Source organism: Bombyx mori, chromosome 13 (assembly GCF_030269925.1).
Source record: "Bombyx mori chromosome 13, ASM3026992v2".
In the NCBI taxonomy this organism is placed as follows: Eukaryota; Metazoa; Arthropoda; class Insecta; order Lepidoptera; family Bombycidae; genus Bombyx; species Bombyx mori.
This window is the reverse complement of record NC_085119.1, coordinates 13,168,421-13,184,161: the sequence shown is the minus strand read 5'-3', so window position 1 is coordinate 13,184,161 and position 15,741 is coordinate 13,168,421. Positions and strand designations below refer to the sequence as shown.

Genomic DNA, 15,741 nt, shown 5'->3' with positions numbered 1-15,741 from the left:
GTAGTTTTTTTTTAATTGTGACTTGAAGACATGGTTTCATGGAATTCGATTTTAGCCAACTGTGTGAAATATATTTTCATTTATTTATAAATTAAGTTTGTAACTGTAATTAACATAAAATTTTTGTTTTCCAGTAAAATTTTAGGAACTTTTTTTTTGAATTCGATTAACGCCATCTATGATTTTCATTCGGTAGCTATTCAAAGTGCATGCGTATTTCATGACAACATACCCGCATTGTGACATTAAAATTAATAAGCACCCTATAGATGGCTTGTTAGTAAATTCTTAATAATAGCCTTGTTTTTAGTTCCTTGCTACCGTCGCCACTGGACGGTAGGCTGACCGTCTGACACACGGGAGGACCGGCCTTCGTGAATGATTACCATCACAATTTGTTCACGACGATAGAACTGTGAACTTTCTAGTTTTTAAATATTCCAATGAACTACCTCTGTGACGAAAAAATCGTTTTATTTAGATCTTGTTCGGGACACTAAAACTATGACGGAAGCGTATGTCTGTTTGGTGATTTGTAACATAAAATTAATAAACTACTTTACCTCGAGTGTTGCCAGTTTAATGTATGCTCAATATGATTAAAACCTTTAGAAAGCTTCCTACTTGTGTTCAAATCATATCCATCGACAACTACCATTTTGAAAATAATATAAAACGTACATTATAAGATAATTAAGTACTTATAATTAAAATAAATGGATTAAAAGGTACTTTAGGTAATATGAAATAAATTTAATGTACAGCTGCATATATTTCTGTTTCGATTTTCTTTTAAATAATAACAGTTCTTATCCAGTGAAATTTAATAAGTTGAGCCTATGTTATTTTATTACGGTACACATGATTACTGAATACAAACTCGCATAAATAGATAGTGTAAGTATAAATGCACCAAATGCAAGATAACGTTAGTGAAATGCAAACTAGCGTGAGCAGTGTTGCTATGAGGGTTTAAATAAAATATCAAAGTGATATTATCTCACTAATATGACGCAATGCACGCCTATGACGTGTAATGATTATTAAACATTCTCGGAAATAGAAATTCGCCATCGGCTTTGAATCGGACTGGTTTACGTAAAGATCGTGAAACTAAAACAGTTACAGATATTTGATGTAAAGATATTCTGATTAAATTTTTTTACTATAGCAATCCACTTCCTTTGTTTTTCTACATTTCTAGAAACAACTAGAGTGTTAGAAGTGAATCAAGTCTTTGTGTCCGGATTTGACGATTACAAATCATACGATCTGTTTGTATTACCCTTAATAAGTTGTTGGGTAAGTTGCTGACATGTGAAATAATCTATAATTGGTGTTTATAATCGAATCGATTGTGTGCGTCAGTGAGAAAATATACTATAGAATAATTAGATCTAAGATTATTTAGATCGCGTGTTGCTAGTTAAATCAATTAGGATAATTAATCTCATCTTAATTAGAATACTGAAATTTCATTAAAATCGATTTAATCTAACCAAAGACATAGATAAATATATTGTGTGTGTTTCAACTGTTTCCAAAGACAGGCACTGTTGAATCCTGACACCAAATCTCAGTTGAAATGTTTATTAACGATTTTTGCACCTAACAGCCGACAGCTATATCTACATATATGTAACCCGTGAAATTCCCATAACTACTCCCGAACATAATTTAGGACACAAGTGTTTGTCTCTTTACCAAACAGAAAAAAAACTTCAGAGGTGTCAAGGGACACCCGGATGGAACGAAGTTCCTTTCGATTAATTAGTGAAGGAATTGTAATTTTTTTTAAGTTATAATAATAAATTACGGCATTATGAAGAAGAAAAAAACAATACTATGAACTAAATTACTATTGTTGAAACGCTATCTCGAGAAACTGTACTCATTACGCGGACCAATCGGATACGAGCAATGTCACGCGATAAGCGCCTACACGTTGATTGGTCAGAATGACGGATCTAAAAAGTGTCGTGACAACTTTTCGTAAGAATTTTTTCCGTCTAGCCCCCTTTCACAACGCGCGATAAGGAACTTCGTTCCAAAAAAACAACAGACATTATATATGATATAGAGAAGTTACACACTAGAAAATGTATGTACCGTACACAAATTCTGATGTTTCAGTATTCGAATACCACTGTTGAGATTTATAATGAGAACTAAATAATTAAATATTTAGAAATAAAAGTTGTTATTAAGAAATTAATATATAAATATACGTATTATGAATGTAGGTATGTAAGTCGAAAAACCAAAACCGAATCGTTGATATATTGTAAGATTACGAATTGTTTTAAACTTTCACGGTTTGTTGTTTGTATTAAACTTATCTACTTTATAAATATGTACATTAACGGACTATTACTGGAATGTTTGAGTTTGAGTTTGAGTTAGAGTTCCCGATAATTCACCTATGTAGCATAACCCTGATCACGGGTAGAATTTGAAGAACAGATAAATCTGTCTACCCTCTTTTTTGATCGTTTTTGGGTGTTACCACTGAAGGTCACTGTATGCACTGTGCGCATGTCTACCATATTGTTTAAGGCTCAAATATCGGGTATCTACTATAACTACATTTTTTGTGAGACCCCGTTAATAATAGTATTTGGGATATTGTTTGAAAACATTTTCGTTAGAAAATCATTCATTCATCGTTCATCGTTCATTTTTCTCTAGAGCACGGCTTATCAACTTATTCATAGACTTGAATATCATGTGTAATCTTTTTTTTTTTTTGTTGTAAATATCTTGAACGTGCAGCCACGCTTCTAGATAGCATAGAAGTGTATCGATTATTACTAAGAAAACGTTGCTTGTGCAGTTACGATGGTGTGTGTGTGTGTGTGTGTGGAATTTTAATTTTAATGTTTGTTCTGATTTGGGATCAAATTGGCCAGATGCCTTCATCTTTTTGCGAATAATAAAATCACTTTCAGAGCGGAGGTTTTGTCTAAGTTCCATTGTGTACACACAGAACCCGAGATCTGTGTGCTTAGGGCGAATTTTTTAACTTCTCGATCGCGTTAAAGTTAACTCAAATTTGTATGGAGTTGGAATAGCCCCTCTATATTGCCGCTAGGATCGAGATCGAGAAGTTAATCAACTCGCGCTAAGCACACTGGTTATGTGTGAGCGACACTCAATTTTCAATTGGAGCAGCCTTGCCCTAGAGAATAATGCCGCATCGTCACGTATCGTAACGATGTAAGTGTGTCAGCATCGGCGCCGTAATGTCTAACTGTAAAACATCGATCGTGATTCATAGAAAATCGATATTAACAAAATGTTGGTAAACTTCAAGTCTCAAATATTTCAAGTGTCACAACTTAGGTGACAGAATACGGTGAGAGTTTTGGTCACCTGGTGCCATTTCTATTCAAATTATAATTCTATATCTTCGTTAGTTTTAGTAAAGATATGGCAAAGTTAGACAAGACGGCCGCTGTGTTTTTTTTTAAATTAAACTAAAAAATGCTTAGACTAAGGATTATTAAACACAACACCTGCATTCTCGATAAAATAATGTTAGTGGAACTGAAGATTTTTTATATAAATAAATATGTACGCATCGCCGATGTTGAATAAAATAGACGCGAATGTTATGAATATTTCCCTTTAAGCATATATTCAAATAGGCATCATTATTAAAGGTCACTGACCCGTTATAATTTCTACGTGGATGACGCAACGACGTATTATCGTGATAATATAATTTGATAACAAGTATGTTAAGTGTATGCTGATACTGAGCACCCACTCAAGGAAAGTTTATACATACTTCAATTACAATATTGAATGCGTGTCCCTTTTTTGGTTTCTGTTATTTATGTCGAATTCAAACTTTTAGAAGAAAATCTAAAGACATTGCAGTATAGTAGAATACAAATAATCACGAATAAAGTTTCAATAAAATACCAAGGTACCCTTTTTTTCCTTACCTAAGCTGATAGCTTTGAGAGGCTATGTCAGCGTAACCTTAACGTGTAGGTGAGCTCTCGGGGCTCAAACCTGGAGGCGTTGCTAATACTAGCCCTAAGAAGAGCAGTGCTTCGCAGAATCTACCACCGGATCGGAATCGCGACCCACTGAGAAGATCCGGCGAGAAACTCAGTGGGCAGCAAAATACCTTAGTAGTAGTAAAACGGTGTGGCGTTTAAGAACGCAATTTTTTATGATGCGTAAGCCGGAACGCACGAGAGGTGGAAAAAAGAAGATAGTCTGTGACACGAGATTTTTTACCGCCAAAAATATAACGAAAAAAAAATCTTTTTTTTTGCTTAGATGTGTAAAACTTAAAACCGTGTAAGCCGCTGCAACAATAAAACTTCTATTTTTCGGTTGTGGTGTTAATAACGAGTGATCCAAAAACACGATTTTCACGCGAAATAAAGAAGGGGCTCGATTCGGACTCCCTCATCCTCTTTCTATGAATATAAATGAAAGTCGTAATTAGAACTGTTTTTACGGTTATAATCTCGCGTTTATTTCATTTCCTTTCATTATTTCCAATGCTTGAAATGATTTACAGTTTCCGTTGCCTGAACAATTAATCGTTTTTTTACTTAATTTTTTCGCCAAAGTTTTGTACATGCTTACTTGTATAGGCTTTTTCAATTAAAACAGATTCTAGAATGGTGGAGATTGTAGATGCAGCTCCATGCCTTACATAAATAAGTTCATTATGTCAATGAACAGTCTAGTCGTTGATATTTGAATATATGCTTAAATACATACATTGCAGTATATTATTATTTATTTATGTTAAAAAAAATAGTGCAATGCTACTGTTGATTGTAGGATGACTCTCATCCGAATATGTATGTGACATTCGAAGTATCCCCAAAAAAATGTACGTTGCAAATGTACCTACTTTCCAATGGTTACGAAAAAAATAAATTATTTAAAGTACACATTACAAAAATAAAACCGTGTTTTATTTCACACCTTTATTCGATTCTGCTCCTTATTAACACGTGCTGGTGAATAGTGAATACCTACATAAATAGACAGAAACTAAAAAAAACTATTAATAGTAGTATGTATCAACATCTCAGTTAGTTTTTCTTCTAATTTGTTTTATAATTTTTGTACTCAGACTGAGTGATCACCGTCATCCATGTATGTCAGCAAAGCCAGAGTCATCATTTCTGCATCATCAATATAGTCGGTTACTCTTTGCAGAGTATCATGAGGTGGTGGTCATGTGGAATCCTTATTTATCATCGCCTAACATAGCTGTTAGCTGTTCTCCATAATTATCAATATGTCATCATTTACGCATATCAAAATCAAAGTTTAACTTATAATTTCAGAGACGACAACAATCTATGTTCGTCTTCGAGTTCAATCTTGTCTATGGTTTAAAAAAAAGGATTTATTAACGATACAAGAAAGCCGATGGAGTCCTCACGGGAACAAGCCTGGTGCCCCCTCGGGCATCTTCATAGACGTAATATTCCCTGCCGTTGATCATCTTCCAACGTTTTTCGGAGTCTTTGAACTTCGGTTTAACAAACAAGGATTCATATGGCGGCGGTCCACTGTCGTCGTAACGTGGGGAGCGCTTACTCCGTTTGAACTTCTTCAATTTCACTTTATCGATAGGTTTTATCTTAATATTGATGTATCGTTTGACTAATATCTGAAATAATGTCTTGGTCACAATAGGAATTTTTTGACTCCTACTTTTCATGATAAATTTGCACTAAGCGAACAAGAGTACATTACTAGTATTTATTTTTTACCGGTGGTAGTGCGCCTTGTGAGCACGCACGGGTAGATACCACCACCCTGCCTATTTCTGCCGTGACGCAGTAATGCGTTTCGGTTTAAAGGGTGGGGCAGCCGTTGTTACTATACTGTGACCTTAGAACTCATGTCTCAAGGTGGGTGGTGGCATTTCCGGTGTAGATGTCTATGGGCTCCGATTACCACCTAGCACCAGAGGGGCCGTTAGCTCGTCCACCCAACTAAGCAATTAAAAAAAGGCCTAATACTTACTTCCTTACTACTACTTAAATACTTACTTCACACTAAGAGTCAGTGATCTAATAGAAAAGACATGAGTTGTACCTTCTCGTACATCATACTAAGTAAATTGCTTAATAATATTATGTAGTATGTCCAACCACTTATAACTATTACCTTTAATTCATAGCTGTTTATAACTAGAACTTTAATTATCAATTATTTATGAGCCATAAGCTATTTAAACGACATGATACAATGTAATATGTAGGTAATAAGGAATGTGTTAATACATACCTCCACTACAAAAACAGCTAAACCCGAGGCGAGGCCAACGCACATTATGTAATAAGTCATCATGAGGTGACTATTGGTCAACTGCCTGTCTTTGGACTGCAAATCCAGAGGACATATCGTGGTGGACGGCAAATCTTTGTGTTCAAGATAATCTATAATACCCGATTGTAATATGTATGCAAGACTGGAAAACAAAGAAAGAAGATATCTAATTGATTACTGATTAAAATATTAGAATAATATATTAATTTCAGAGTCGTAGATCGTCCATTTAAGTTGTTTTTAGGTTTATTGTAATTTACTTATGAATCGATTCCATTTACAGTGTGCTTAGTGCGCGTTTTTTAACTTCTCGATCGCGTTAAAGTTAACTCAAATTTGTATGGAACAGCTTCCCTTTGTTTGCCGCTAGCAGCGCTGTTCCGACTCCATACAAATTTAAGTTAACTTTATCGCGATCGAGAAGTTAAAAAACTAGCACTAATCACATTGACCCCTTTACGAAAATTTTGATGTCTAATAATAAAATAGATCGTTATTAAAAATATTTATAAATTTTTTTCATTTAAAATAGAAAATTTGACATGAATGCTGCCTCAATAAAATATGATTCATAGACGGTACTTTTAAAGCAACTAGAAGTTTCAACTGCATTGAAGTAATATACACAATTATCATTTAAACGCATTTCAAGGTATTTTTTATTACATAGACGGGTGATTGAGCCATAGATCACACAACGAGAACGGCGTCACCCACCTCGAAGGACCAAGCCGAAATATGAATTGTATTGTATAGGTAATAGCTGTCCAAATCCCTCAAACTTGCCGTGTGTATTATTGAAGTAATGTACTTACGTAGGATCAAAAAGGCTCTTCAGCTTACTGCCAACAGGATACACGAACGCTCTGGGCTTTTTCATGAAAGGCTTGGGCGCCACAACGTAAGTGCATCGTTTAGCCTCTTCGACGCCTTCACGAGTCTTCGTCAGGTAGTCCCCATACATGAGATGTTCTAGAGAAATCATCTCCTTGACGAGAACAGCCCCAGCTTTCACAATTGGGAGATACTCCTGGTCTGGCGACAACGTACGAAATTCTGCTCGGCCACTGGTCACCATTTTGTTTAAATAGTAAAGGTCTTCGTCCTGCTAAAATAAGCACGGATTGAGTGTATAAAAGTTTTTAACTACGTAGCTTAAATCAAACCGCCACCCACAGCTCACTGAGAGAACGCATGCAAGTCTCATTTAATCGAAATTACGATTAACCTCGAAATCAGAACACATGAAAACTTGGCGGGAGAAACAGACAGGTCGGCGATACCAACGATCAGAATTCATTCCATCATTTAAAAAAAATACACGATGATTTTCCTACATGAACGTGGAAATCGTTTGTAACATGCTACGAACATACTTACGTATTTAGTCAAATGCGGTAAGTACCCGATTCGGTATCGAAATCTCGATATAATTTTTTCATCACGACTACGTTACGGGTGTCGTAGGCCTTAAATCCTTATTCTTATTCCGTGTTATGCCTACTACAATTATTTATTAAAAACAACTAAAGTGGACTCGAAGTTTGTTCGTTAACAGTATAAGCTACACAGACGGATGTAAATTTTACTCGATTTAAACTTACTGTTTTAACAGTGTATTGAACGGAACCACCCTCAACAGAAACCCAACGGTAATTTTTCTTATACAAATCCTCCGGAGTCTCAATGTCTAGTGTGAACTTGGACAATGTCAGGAAAGCAGTCAAGTTTGCCGTGTAAAACGCTGAGAGCAATATAATGAATAGCCACCACGTTGCGAACAAAACACGTGTTGTGTCTGCAAGATAACATTATAATAGTTTAAAAACTAAAAAAATGTATCGAGGAAAACTTTTTTAAATCCTGGTAACCCTGTTGTAAATAAAGGTTAAGGTTAACGAATCCGTTAAATAAATACAGATGAGTAAATAAAAGCGTATTCTATAAAGTAAAAGTGTCCGTTTTATGCAAAGGAAGCCTTCCAAAAAGACCAAATGTCATAGGATTATACACCAAGCGAACTAAAATGCACCACAGACTATTTTATCAACCCAGGTTGGGACCTACGTTAGTGTGGCCGTTAAATTATTTTTGACTGCAACTTTATTTTCTGATTAAATGTTTTTTCAGCTTTTATTGTATAGCGCTTTACGCCTCACCTAGGAATTTAGATTCAAACATCCCCCAGACGAATTTATCGTTACAGAATCTATATCAAGATACCCTAGTTACCCGAAACTCGTCGCAAATACCCGAAAAACAGCAACTGTCGTTGTAATTTAATCTTTACTGGTGGTAGGACATGTTGTTATGCCCTACGGTTAATTACCATACTGCCTATTTCTGCTGCAGTCACGCCCAAACTTAGGACCATAAGTAATACAATCCAACTGATGCTTCGATCGTATGTCCCAAGGTGGATGGTAGTATTGATACTGTCATATCTATGCACACCAATAACCACTGAAAAATAGTAGACACGCGATGTCGTAGCCCATTTATAAAAAAATCCACAATAGGCTTTATAAAGTAGACAATAAAAACACATCATTACATCTAGCCCATTTTATTTACGATTCTCCTATATAAATGTGACAATCAATTATAAAAATAATAACCAGTGTGCACCGTGTTATCCGTTGAATATTGATGGAAGGGTGTCACCGAAATTGATAAATGACGTAAACCATTAGGGCAGCCGATACCATCGTCGTTGACCAGCCACTACGAAATCACGGTCGTGTCAATCTAATGACAAAATAAACTCACACAATAACCTTAAAAAAATATAAGTACGTACTTGTTTTTTTTAAAGTTATTATGTGATATTTGAAATAGTTTTTGTGACAAGAATCTTTAATGGTTATCTTCGTAATCTTTTTTATTTTAACTAGGCAGAGGAATAGACTCCCTTCCCACCTGGAATTAGGGGTGAGAGGCCACACAACAACATGCGCCTTTGAGATCTGAGTTCGAAGCCCCTTAAAAGGTTCACGAGCTATTAAACATATTTTACGAATTTTATTTTGCGATATAGAGACGCGGCCCCCCTATAAAATGTAAGGCATTCCTGAACATATGAGCAGCTAATTCGTAATGTGTATATTAATTATTTAACCAGATGCATTTTTATAGTCTAGTACATATTTTGCTAATTAACAAATTACATTGATAGTTAATAAATAAATAACAAAAAAATGTTGTGAATTGTAGTTTGTTAGACAAATCTTAAATCACTTCCAGGGTTACTATCTTACCAGCATAATGGCACAATAAAACAGTAATCCATCCATGACAAACTTTAAAAAAAAATGGACGAAACTAGAACTTAAATAGGTACATAATCCATAAAATTAATGTGCTACGTAGAAGCTGAGTCGTATAAAGATAAATAGTGTATAAATGTATAAACAGTAATATAGTTTTTGTTTTATTTCTCAAATAAAACATAAACTAAAGTTTTTATCTGTTAAGAGTTCAATTATTACTTACTAGCTTCGGGAGCTAAGTTTGTGCTTTGCTTTATAAAAGCGCTATACACGAACCAGAAACTCGGCGAAAGTCGCAGCGGCCGTTCTTCATTCTTAATTAGTTTTGACCTCACGTGAGTCAGGAAACATATGCACGGCCCATAACACAGTACCGAAGCAAGAGTTACGTACCTAAAAATACGAAATTGTTTTCAGTTGTTAAAAGATTCTTTGAAAATACGCCGTCTAAAACATACGAGGACAGACAGTAAAGTGACTTGATTTATTAATGAAATCTACTATTGAAAAATGATAAAAAACAGAGTCAGAGAGAGGTATGTAATTTCATAACAATAAAAAACGCGAGATTAAACCGTTAGTGTTAATTAGTGTTAGTGTTGATGGTTTTTATTTTTATTTTTGTATTGTTTACAGTGGGCGGACTCATGGCCTGATAATGTTGCTTGGTGTTTCCCGAGCGCTATGACATGTCCTTCTTCAAACGAGGCTTGTGGAGAGTATTAAGCAGTAGGCAGCGGCTTGGCTCTGCCCCTGGCATTGCTAAAGTCCATGTGCGACGGTAACTACTCACCATCAGGTGGGCCGTATGCTCGTCTACCTACAAAGGCAATAAAAAAAACTGGTGTTAAGTGGTTACCGGGGATCCATAGATATCAACAATGTAAATTGCACCATCTGCCGTGAGACCCGAGGGCTACGTCTCAGTTTTTTTTACAGTACAACGGCTGATCCAGCCTTCACACCGAAACGCATTACTGCCTCATGCAAAAGATAGGCGGGGTGCGGTACCTACCCGTGCGGGCTCACAAGATGACCAACCACTTTAAGTTCTATATTGACCGTATATTAGTAAAAACTCACCATACAAAGTTATTAAAGGGCGCTAAAAGACCAGAGCCAGCGGCGGATTCCTTTGGCCGTCTAAGCATCATCATCCAAACACCTTCGTCTAAATCTCTTGAGAACGTCACCAATTTTCGGAACCTAACGAGCCTTGGTATGAACGCAGCTATCATGTCTACTTTCTATAAAGTGAAAAAAATAAGGTAAAAAAAAAACCTCTTATGTAGCGCCCTCACAATTCACTGAATCAATAGTTTCACTGGTCAAGTCAGTTGAAATACGCAGAACAAAATCTGGGCTGGCAACCCATTCCATCACCACTACACATTATCCCAATTATGAGGAAAATTAAAAAGAGCCTTTCTTTTTCGAAAGCTTTCTGGGCAAGCGTAGATATCAGGTAAGATTTTAAATTCGTTGTGGCCTAAAGGATAAGATACCTGGCATACTTGTTTCCAGCGATGCGTCTAAGTACCAAGTATATTTTTTTCCTAGTGAAGTAAGTACTTGACACATTTCCACGGATGGCTTCCACGATGAAGGATGTAATTTAATAAAAATCTCAAGCCGGATAAAATTGTAATTCGCGTCATTACTAAACAATCAATGGGTGGACGAGCTCACGGCCTACCTGGTGTAAAGTGGTTACCGGAGCCCATAGACATTTACGACGTAAATGCGCCATCCACCTTGAGATAATAATAATAATAATAATAAGCCTTTTATTTCATGCAAATAATAGGTTACATACACGTTTCAAGTATGAAGAAGAAATTATAAGAAGAAAAGAAAAAAGAAAAAAAGGAAAGAAGAAAAAATAATAGTGATGCTGTTTACACTTGTTTGCCCCTTCTCCTTCCTCCTCTCATCCCTCTTCCCTCAATCCCCTCGTTTAAAAAAATATAAATATAGACAGTGCTTTTTAAAAAAAGTTTATAGTGTCTAAAATATAAAAGTTTGTTTACATGAACCCTCCTCAAATGAAGGTGAAGGCCTCCTCTAAAGAATACCATATATCTTTATCTTGGGCTATTTGTGGCCAGCGGGTACCAGCTATTTTTATCAGCTCGTCTGACCATCTCATGTGGGGTCTGCCTTTCCGGCGTTTGCCTATTGGACCCTTCCACGTTGTTACCCTGTTGGTCCATCTCTCATCCTTTAGCCTCGCCACGTGCCCAGCCCACATCCATTTTTGTTTCTTAGCGTAGATTAGAGCATCCGTCGCTTTGGTGGCTTCTCTAATTTTTGTGTGACGAATTTTTTGCATCTTTTTTATATTGAGCATACTTCGTTCTATTCCGCGTTGGCAGCTAGTAATTTTGCTTTTTAATTTACATGTAAATTTCCAAGTTTGACATGCATAGGTTAGACAAGGTAGGAGGCATTGCATCATGACTTTTGTTTTGATATTTGTTGGCATGTTACTTTTGAATATCTCTTTTAAGGACCAATACTTGTTCCAAGTATTTTGTACTCTTCGTTCTATTTCTAGGTCATTTTGTTTTCTGTTCAAGCCAATTTGTTTTCCAAGGTAGATGTAATTCTCTGTATATTTCAGAGTTTCGTTGTCCACTGATATTCTGCTCTGTAAACTATTTGTCATAACCATTGTTTTAGAAAGATTCATTTCCAGTCCTACCTGCTTACTAGCTGTGTTTAGTGAATCGATCATGCTTTGTAATTGTGTGCTAGATTCTGACAGCAAAACTAAGTCATCTGCGAAGCATAGGTGAGATAAATACTTGCCATTGATGTTCAATCCTGTCTTTTCCCAGTTGAGTCTTTTTATTATTGACTCTAGGAGAGATATAAATAACTTTGGAGATAGCGGGTCGCCTTGTTTCACGCCTCTTCCGATGGAGAACGTAGGACCAGTGGATTCTAGTTTTATTTTTGCTGTACTACTTTTGTAAATGTTACTTATTATATCTATATACTTTTGTTCAACTTTTTGAGCTTGCAGGGCGGTCCAGATACTTGAATGTGACACGGTATCAAAAGCTTTTTTATAATCAATATATGCAATGTATAACGTTCTTTGCTTCTCTTGATATTTTTCCATTATTTGTTCTAGAGTATGTATGTGGTCGATTGTTGAAAAACTCTTGCGAAAACCTGCTTGTTCTATTGGTTGGTTTGCTTCTATTGTGACACTTATTCTTTTGTTAATTATGGAGGAAAACAGTTTGTAGATACATGAGAGTAAGCTTATAGGCCTGTAATTTGTGATATCTTTTGAGTCACCTTTTTTGTAAATTAAAATTATTTCCGATTCTGCCCACTGCGATGGTATTTCAGCAGTTTTTAATATAAGGTTAAATAAGTGTAATAATGGGAGAGTCAGTAGCGGCCAAGCAACCTTTATAGCTTCATTTGTAATGCCATCTGGTCCTGGGCTCTTCTCTAGCTTTAGCTTTTTTATTTCTTGTGTTACTTCTTTTTCAGTTATTGGTGCTATGTCTCCGCTTTTGTTTGTAGAGTTAATATCATTTGCATAGCTATGGCTGGTACACTCGTTTCCTTGTGCTTTATATAGTGTTTTATAGAAATGTGTTGCTACATCTATGATTTCTTTTCGATTATTTACGGTTTTGTCCTTACAGTTTAAGCTGTCTATCCAAGATTTATTTATTCTTAGTTCTTTAAGGGCCTTTTTTGAGCTTCCTGCTTTTTCCAGATGTTTTTCAATAGTCTTCAATCTGTAGCATTTGTAGTCCTGTTTAATGTGTTTACTTATTAGTTTGTATAGAGCTGATAGTTCATTTTTTGTGTCTCGAGTTTTTATCTTAGTATGTTGTAACTCTTGTCTTCTCTTGATAAGTTCCAGTGTATACTCCTTTAAAACTTTATGGTTAACTTTTGATATTTCGTTGGAAATTCGGGCGTCCTGTAAGCTCTGGGTTATGGCCTTGGTTAGTGTGTTATATAAAGCCTGTACTGATGTTTGTTCTTGGGCTTTATATAAATCCTGTAATTGTGATGAAATGTTTTGTTTAAAAGATAATATTTCTTGTTCAGTTTTTAGTGATGAATATCGATTGCTTTTATAGGCTGTGCGTTTTTTCGTCTGCTTTGTGATAGACATTGTTGCTCTGATTGCCCTGTGGTCTGACGGGTAGTTCAGATTTAAAACTTCTATGTTTTGGAAGATGTTTGGTTGATTTGACAATACGTAATCTATTTCATTTTTGTATTTATCGTTCGGTGATCGCCAGGTCCATCTTTGGTTTGGTTTTTTATGAAAGAAAGTATTTAAGATGGCAAGTTTGTGTTCGAGGGCGAAATCAATTAGCCTCTGACCTCTCTGGTTTCTTTCACCATATCCGTTTGGTTTCATTATTAGATGTTCATCTTTTCTTGGTTGACCTATTTTCGCGTTAAAGTCACCCATTATTATATAGTTCTTGTAGGCTTGGTCTACGGCTCTATTGACATTTGTGTAGAAGTTGTTAATCTCTTCTTCACATGCCGTTTCAGTTGGAGCGTATATCTGTATAATTGACATGGACAATCCTTGTATGTTTAAGTTTAATAATGCTACTCTATCGTTTATTCCCATGAAACTTTCAATCCAGTTCTTACGGGTTTTATTTATTATGAAACCGACTCCACGTTTGCCAGGTGTGTGTCCTGTGTGGCATAGTATGAAATTATTATATTCTTCTATCCTGGTGCCCGTCCTCCTTATTTCACACATTCCAATTATGTCGTATTTGATTTTAGTGAGAGCTTCGCTAAGTTCGATTAAGCGTTCGTAAGTAGATAAAGTTCTGACGTTGTAAGTTAATATGTAGAGATGATCTTTCTTCTTTTTAGTTGAGTTAAGTATTTCTTGTGTTAGTGTTCCATTTCTTATTATTGAAGGAGTTTGAGATGTCTTCTTTAGAGGGTTTTGGTCTTGATCTTCCACGGTGACCAGCCGGATTGGAAGATGGTTTTCGTTGCTTAGTTGAAATTGATTGAATGTTGCATCGTTGAGGGAGGGGGAAGTTGATTGTTATGAATGTAAGTTAATGGTTTTATCGTTGGTTTGGTTATGTGGTGTATTAACGTTATTGTTTACTAAATAGCTTAGAATGCTTGGTTTAAGAACTCCTTCTGAGACACTATTTGATCTAGGTATATATGGGTTTGATTGTTTTATTTTTTTCTTAATGGGTCTTGTTGTACTATTACCAACTAGTGCTTGAGAATTGGGATCTGACTCTGGTGAAGTCATCAGTATTCTTTTGTTATTTGATTTTAATATAACAAGCTTATCGTATTTTATCGTGACTTTATTTCCTTTCTCGCGCTCTCTATTTGCTTCCTCCTGTAGTTCTTTCCTTTTTTCTAGTATGTATTTAGGGTAGTCTTCGTTTAAGTAGTATTGGGTGTCTTTTAATAATCTTTTATGCTTGAGAATGCTGACCTTTGAACCAAGGGTAGAAAAGGTTACAATTATTGGTCGCGGCTTATCACCCTTTTTCCCCACTCTCTTTATTTCTTGAATATCTCTACAATCCAATTTTAATAACAGTCTTTCACTTATGAATTGCAATATATTGTTCTCCAAGTTATGATAGGATGTCTCACTCTCTTCGATACCGAAGAAAATTATGTTTCTTTGTCTTGCTTGTTTTTCCATAAATTGAATCCTTTTTTCTTGTTGTTCAACATTTTCTTTCAAAGTTTGATGTTTTTCTTCCAATATGGAAAATTTCTCTTCTAATTTGTTAATTATGTTGAGTGTTACTTGCTCTGTCACCTTTTCACCACTTTTCTGAATTTCTATTTTTTGAGCGTTTAGTTCTTTTTGAATATTTTGTAAGGCTTTCATGATTTCTTCCATGCTGTCTGTTTTGTTTTGGTACTAGTTGCGCCCTCTAGTGGAGCTGGATAGTTTTTTTTCATACGTAGTGTGCTTTTTTTCTAATAGATGGCGCTGTTTCCCAGATTATTTTGATATGACAGATAGGTAAAATTGCAGACTCATTCAGGAGAGAAGTTATGTTTTCCAAAAAAGGGATAGCTTTCGCGATTTTCATTCACTTGCACTCCGGCACTTTCATAGACCTTGGTACAATTATTAGTTCCTGGTTTCGCGAGA

At 35.6% G+C, this 15,741-nt stretch overlaps 2 protein-coding genes across 5 annotated transcripts in view; one reads left to right on the top strand and one right to left on the bottom strand.

The window, feature by feature from the left end:
• LOC101740873 (proton-coupled zinc antiporter SLC30A1) overlaps positions 1–4,938 on the top strand; it is a 35,016-nt gene extending 30,078 nt beyond the window's left edge. The window contains exon 10 of the mRNA XM_004927720.5: positions 311–4,938. Within this exon, the coding sequence (XP_004927777.2) occupies positions 311–353 (43 nt within the window). The 3' untranslated portion in view covers positions 354–4,938. The remainder of the gene's footprint in view (positions 1–310) is intronic.
• A 5-nt stretch (positions 4,939–4,943) lies between these two features.
• LOC101741250 (glutamate receptor ionotropic, delta-2) overlaps positions 4,944–15,741 on the bottom strand; it is a 23,258-nt gene continuing 12,460 nt past the window's right edge. For 3 of the 4 annotated variants that reach the window (XM_062671904.1, XM_062671903.1, XM_004927723.5), the window contains 6 exons: positions 10,671–10,834; positions 9,811–9,980; positions 7,923–8,116; positions 7,134–7,426; positions 6,277–6,460; positions 4,944–5,653 (listed from right to left, as the gene is read on the bottom strand). In XM_062671904.1, the coding sequence (XP_062527888.1) occupies positions 5,390–5,653; positions 6,277–6,460; positions 7,134–7,426; positions 7,923–8,116; positions 9,811–9,980; positions 10,671–10,834 (1,269 nt within the window). In that variant the 3' untranslated portion in view covers positions 4,944–5,389. The remainder of the gene's footprint in view (positions 5,654–6,276; positions 6,461–7,133; positions 7,427–7,922; positions 8,117–9,810; positions 9,981–10,670; positions 10,835–15,741) is intronic. The other variant, XM_004927724.4, reaches the window with a different exon arrangement.